Genomic DNA, 6,491 nt, shown 5'->3' with positions numbered 1-6,491 from the left:
TGGCAGCCTGCCATAGCTTGAATCAGCTACGGCGGTCTACTGATTGTGGTGCTTGATTTCTGAGCGGAAGGACACTGGTTCGAAGCCTAGCCACGGCAGCTGCATTTTAATGAAGATGAAATGATTGAGGCTCATGTGCTTAGGTTTATGTGCACGGTAAGGAACACTCAGGTGGTCGATATTTCCAGAGACCTCCACTACGGTCCTTTTTTATCATATCGTGGTGTTACGACGTTGCTACGACATTTTTTGTGTCCCGCCTTCACGTGATTGTCTACATGGCCTGGATCATGATGTCATCAGAGGCGTCATGTCCGGGCAGCCCTGAATACTTTTTGACATGTACTGGCGTGGGCTATAGTTGAATTCAAAGCCACAGTATCTACTACGTGTCGCAATGTCACAATTTTAGATTTCGAAGGACTGAAACTTTTCTTCCTAGTTTTATGGACTTCTCCATATTACATAAAGCTAAAGTATGGTCATTATTCCACGTACATCTAGTTGTGACTAAAATTTGGTTGTTCAAAAAGTATCATTAAACATTTCAATGGGCGTCCTGCCTTCACTATACATACAATAAACAAAGTGCTTGTAGGCGCTGCCTATACTCGTTTTTGTTTTCATAAATACAGGACTTTGAAAGTGCGGTGTGCTTCCACTCAGTATCATAGCATATCGAACACAATCTTGATGAATCGCGTGACGGCTGCTTGACATGGGCGAAAAATAGGGGATGAATTGCCCGCACTTGACTAAACACCACTTCCACTTGAAGACTATTAGAACCGGGCCTTAAAAAGAAGAACTATTGTAAGTGCATTGAGCGCCCTGAAGAGTTTTATAGGGGCGTCAAGAAAATCTGTAATTATAGACTCTATATAGGTTGTTATGCATAAATTAAGTTTTGTGGGTGCTACAATAACAGGATGTGTGGATACTCTTTTCAAACTTGTTGCAACGTGTAGTACTAGTTCCAGGCTTATTTCATGAAGCACAAGGGAACTTCACGTGACTATACAATATTCCATATCCCGTTTTTCTCGCGCACAATAGGCTAGTTTAACTTTACGGGAACAATGTGTCAGGGCATTTTAACCTGTTCCGCATTTTGCTGCAGGGCTCTATGAAGCAGGTGAATATTTTATGTTTACTCTTGCACCCTTATTAGCTCGTTTCTTTGAAGCTTCGCAATATTTGCAACATATGTTTTTCCTATGTAAGAGGGAGTTGCGTGCATCACATATATTGCACAGTTCTACGCACGCAGTATAATGAATAACTGGAAGTACGTGACAGACGTTTCCAAAAAGTGGGTATGATTTGAAATGACTCCGCAATGAAAGATTTCTAAGCCATTGCAAGCTTTAAACAGATATCTGGCGGTAAACGTGATGTTGTGCCGGCTTATCGGTAGATGCCGCGCGGTTTTTTGGCTTCAAGGACGGGGAAAACCGCTGTCGACGGTGGAAGCCTGAGCGATTGAAGGAGAGTGGTGACAAACAGTGAGAGAAAGAGAGTATATTTCCTTTCGTAGATGTTGCTGGCGATAAAAGCTTGGCAAGCAACTTTGTGAAAGAGAACGTCCGGAGGGTGAAGGCTGGTCAAACCCGCTTGTCTTAGTTGCCATAGATACTGAAACACAGTGGTGTCCTGAATGGTGACTGCCTACAGCATTTTGTTTGTTTATTTATGTGACGCACATTAGCTTCCTATAAAGGAGGTATAAAAGGTGGGACGCACAGCCATATGACAACGCAGTAGCTGCCAAGGACTCAAGCTAGTCGTTTCATTTAAAAACGTACTGTGCTATTGTGCAGCCTCATCGCAAACCATGAAGGTATGTAGACTATCATGTGATTTCGCGTTGTTCTTGTTGTCAAAGAATGTATCCAGCCAGTGAACTAGAAAATATTTCTTGACTTGAGGTATTTTACTTTTTGTTGTGGGGTTTGAATGAAAAAAACAAGGAAAAAGTACATGTATTGAGAGAACTCATCACTATCTCTGAAGTCATAGGTGTATCAGCCGGACTGGCAAAAAAGGCGCAAGCCCCCCCCCCCCCTCCCCTCCTCCCAACAGAGAAAAGTTGGGGGTGGGGGGAGCTGAGCCCCCCAATTTCGACAGTGGTCACTTTTTGCTGCACGCTGGGGAAACCAACAAGGCGTAGTTTTCCATCGCAAATGAAATTGTTGCGAGGCTATGTTGCAACATAGTGAAATTTTGCCAACATTGCCGCTGTGATGATTTTTCTTGTAGGTTTATATATATATATATATATATATATATCCCCGCTGCGGTGGTCTAGTGGCTAAGGTACTCGGCTGCTGACCTACAGGTTGCGGGTTCGAATCCCGGCTGCGGCGGCTGCATTTCCGATGAAGGCGGAAATGTTGTAGGCCCGTGTGCTCAGATTTGGGTGCACGTTAAAGAACCCTAGGTGGTCGAAATTTCCGGAGCCCTCCACTACGGCATCTCTCATAATCATATAGTGGTTTTGGGACGTTAAACACCACATATCAATCAATCAATCAATATACATATATATATATATATATATATATATATATCCCGGCTGACAAGGACAAGTGAGGTAGGTTTGCCACCCCCCTCGCGAAATAGTTGGTACACTACTGCCTATAGTCAAATATAAGTGATCAGCCGTCACTAATTACGGCGTTGTTCGATGGTCGCAGGGTCGACATTGGTAGCGAAGTAGCCCAGTACTTTTGTAGCACAACCCATAGTGTAGTTCGTTTCTTGTAACACGAGCATATTGTATTGCATTTCATTGCCGTGTTTGCGAATATAGTTGGGCTGAGAAGTTGCTGCATAAACGCAACCTTGAGAGCAAACCAGTCATTTTACAAGGCAATACCACTGACGCAGTAGCTTTGCAATGTGCCTTGTATCGTTGTCAACCACGCTTTTTAAGCAGGGATTTTTTATTCTAACATCGCGACCGTACCCCACCTTTACTTGCGTCATACTGGCAAGCTTTTCCAGTGCGAGAACATAGAAATAAAGGGCAGCGCAGCGGCAAAGAGCTCTCAATTTCAAGTTTTGCAGGGTTGCCAAGTATCTGTGTAGAAAAAAGACCATAATACACAGAAAGATAAGACAGGCCCCATAAATTTATTAGTAGCCAAAGCACGTGCGACGGGTCTTCTACTGCCCTAAAGCCCGGCCAGGTAATCAAGTTTTCACTGTCATAAAGCAACAGATACGAAGCTTGCATGGTTTTCATCCCGTAATTGAATTCTTTCCGCATCATTAATCTCGCGGATCAGCTTCTCCGTCCTTATTACTGTGTACACGCTCTGAGAAAAACTTGCCAGTATGACAATTTAAAAACTAGACGAAGCTTTTACTCTCTAGGTTAACTTGCGGAAGCATTACATTTCATATAAGGAATTCACTTTTGTTAGTTATCATTCACTCTTTCTGGAAAGGGGCCACCTCTTTTTAAAATATATACTGTATTTATTTAGGGTATATGTGTTCTTTCTTGTATATTAAAGCTGTATTTTGTAGTAAGTGGGGATGTAGTTACGTAAGGTGTCCTTGTCTGAATTTACGGTTAAATTTTGAATACTGTTTGACTAGCTGGCTGAGTAGTGCTGGATAGTTACATCAAAAAGCATCTTGTGTTTTGGCAAGAAAGTGGCTTGGTACCCCGAGTTACAATTGCGTACTTCAATCCTCGCTTTTTTATCGTTACGCGCAGGTATTCGCAGCCATTGCTCTCTTCACCCTTGTGGCTTCCGTGGCGTTCGCCGAAGAGGTTGCTAAGAAGGACGAGAAAAAAGAAGATAAAAAGGACGTGGAGGGACGCGGCGGCGTGCTCGGAGGCCTTGGTGGTTACGGCGCTGGAGTTGGTCCTGGCCTTGTGGGTGCTGGACTTGGAGGCCCAGGTCTTGTCGGTGGTGGAGTCGTTGGCAACCCTGCCTTGGTTGGAGGAGGCCTTGGGCATGGAGTAGGCCTAGGGCATGGAGTCGGCCTTGGCCATGGAGTCGGCCTTGGCCATGGAGTTGGCGGTGGCTTCCAGTCCGGCTATGGGTCTTCGGCAGGAGGCCATCAGTCTGGATACAGGGGCGGTGCCGCTGGACACAACCAAGGATCCGGTGCTTTTGCTGGGGGTTCTTCCCACAGGAACGTGAATGCCTACAACAACAACCAGGGATACAACCACAACTCAGGCTTCTCTGCCAGTGACAGCAAGAGCTTCGGCACTGGCCAACAGCAGGGTTCCTCCGGTTTCCAGGGAGGCGCCGCCGGACACCAGGGCGGATTCGGACAGTCTTCTTTCGGGAATGCTGCGGGTGTGGGCCATGCGGGCGTCGGCCTTCTTGGATAAGAGTAGGTAATATTTGAAAAACATTTGAACCATTTGTTAGCTTCTTGGAACGCATTTACCGAGATTTCAATTATGGGGCAACAGGAAAAGGAAGCCAATTCAATATAGGGCGGCGTTGTTTTTGCGTCGCCACTTCTGAAGTTCCTATTTGACAAGTAAAAGTAATAACTTTTGAAATTTTTTGCAGTAAAAAAGGTGAACTATAAATTGTATCGGTAAAGAAAGCTGCCACAGCAACCCTATTGCTCAATTACAGAGTTCTCAAGTGACAGTGGGTTCATCAACAAGGAGGGAGGCTCAAAAGGCACGTAAAAAGAGTAGGCCCTCAGCGTCAAGGCAACAATGCGGCCTCTTATACTTGTCCAATAAAAGCACAGAAATCATGAGCAAGACAATCAATTCTGGGGCGGGAAAAGAGGCACGCGAATGAAGATGTTGCTATAGAAAAAGTGATATGTTTTGCAGAAGACGCCACTGTTTTATTACGTTTTATTGTTATGTGATAGAAAAGCGGGTCATGTAAAATTGCATTTCATTTTTCTAGGCTTTATTGAACCTCCAGCTCTTTAGGAAGAAAGGTTTGTGTAGTACAGCTTTGCGCTGACGCCTATAGAAGCATAAAAACGTTTCCTCGTGTCTACCGTCCATAACATCAGCTCTTTTTATTTTCAGAGCTTGCCAAAAGAGTTCGTGCAGCAGTGGAAATCACATCAACGAGACAAATACATCAAGCAACACTTCATTACTCAGGCATTTGACGCTTACAAAGACATCAAGTTCACCAAATGATCAATAAAAACTTCACACTGATTCAGCCAGGTTCTTGGTGGTGTTTGCGAAGAACAATGATGGGTGGACTTTCGCAGTCGAAGCCCACAACGTTGACTTAATCACATGTGCATAGCGACACCTAACGCAGATATGAAGAACTACTAAATTTTAAGAAACATGCCAACCAGAAGTTCAAGTTGAAAAACTTATGAGGATGTACATGATAAAAGTAATAAAAGTAAAGCCTGCACGATAGAAGAAAACCTATTCTGCAGTGCGCGGATTTCTGGTTTGCAGCAACGTACTGATGTATTCATGTATTCATTCGGTTGGTGTACAACAAGAATTAGCCACCAACAGAAAATATCAGTATGTTTTCGCTTTCGAAAACAAGGCAGGAATAAACACCTAGAACAACAAGCAGCAGTGCTTTGCCGGGGCGTCTAATTTAACGACCGACCCAGAAGATTTCGCAACGATTCTTGTGGAACGGAGTTCACGCACGCAAGTAGCTTTTGAAAAGGAGGCCCGTGGGATAGAAAAGCGGGCGGCGAATACAAACGAAGACTCACAGTGCTAGCACCAACATCTCGCGATCAGCGCTTCCAGTTAAGACAGTCTGCGAGTGAGGTTTATCAATTTTCCTGGTTACAATACCCCGGTGGCACGCGAAATCATTCAGTAGTATTTCAGAAATGTTGCGAAACGCCTCTCTTCAAGAAACTTCGGTCCGACGAAAATGACTGAACCCATAACTTTTTTTTTTCATTTTTTTCCTTTCCTCTCCTATGTCGAAGTGTGGCTGCCGGTGCTGGGATTGAACACTAGATTAATTTAAAGAGACTAAGAGATGTTTACTAAAAGTATCGTTACAGCTATAGCGTTTGTACGTTTTATACATAGCTAAACGTTAGTTATGGGTGCTATTCAAAACGGGGACGGTTTTGGCACACTTTCATTATTAAAGGTTTAATCTAGGTTGGGATAGCTCATTTTTGCATATATGTAACGTCATCCTGTGAATACCCAATAAGATCAAACTAAGCTATCGTACTGCTTGTCTCGATTCTGTAACTCCAGAGCAAGAAGCACAAAGAAATCAAGTTGAGAGACGTAAATATTTCTCGTATCTCTGTTCGACAACGCCCTAGTTTTTAGTAATCTGAGCACGGGTAATCTAATATCACGACCTAACGAAAAAGTGAAGAATTTTTGTTGTGCAAGGGCCCCAATTAGTGAGCCGGGTATACACGCTATCTAATTAGGTATTTTGTGCTGAAAAACTAGAAGGTTGATTGGAAGAAACCGAAGTATGGCGGTAGACGATGACAACGGAAGAACGAAACAATGCGCTTCAGGGCGA

The 6,491-nt window shown here is 43.8% G+C and overlaps 1 protein-coding gene across 2 annotated transcripts; it reads left to right on the top strand.

The window, feature by feature from the left end:
- The first annotated feature begins 1,705 nt into the window (after positions 1-1,705).
- LOC119161172 (uncharacterized) lies at positions 1,706-5,171 on the top strand. 2 transcript variants are annotated; one of them, XM_037413526.2, is made up of 3 exons: positions 1,706-1,840; positions 3,728-4,359; positions 5,030-5,171. In XM_037413526.2, the coding sequence occupies exons 1-2, from the start codon at positions 1,835-1,837 to the stop codon at positions 4,355-4,357; spliced, it is 636 nt and encodes a 211-aa protein (XP_037269423.1). In that variant the 5' UTR covers positions 1,706-1,834; the 3' UTR covers positions 4,358-4,359; positions 5,030-5,171. The 2 variants fall into 2 exon arrangements, with proteins under 2 accessions (XP_037269423.1, XP_037269422.1); XM_037413525.2 differs by having other exon boundaries at positions 3,728-4,363.
- The last annotated feature ends 1,320 nt before the right edge of the window (positions 5,172-6,491 follow it).

Source organism: Rhipicephalus microplus, chromosome X (assembly GCF_043290135.1).
Source record: "Rhipicephalus microplus isolate Deutch F79 chromosome X, USDA_Rmic, whole genome shotgun sequence".
NCBI classification, from domain to species: Eukaryota; Metazoa; Arthropoda; class Arachnida; order Ixodida; family Ixodidae; genus Rhipicephalus; species Rhipicephalus microplus.
This window is presented reverse-complemented; position numbering and strand designations above follow the sequence as displayed.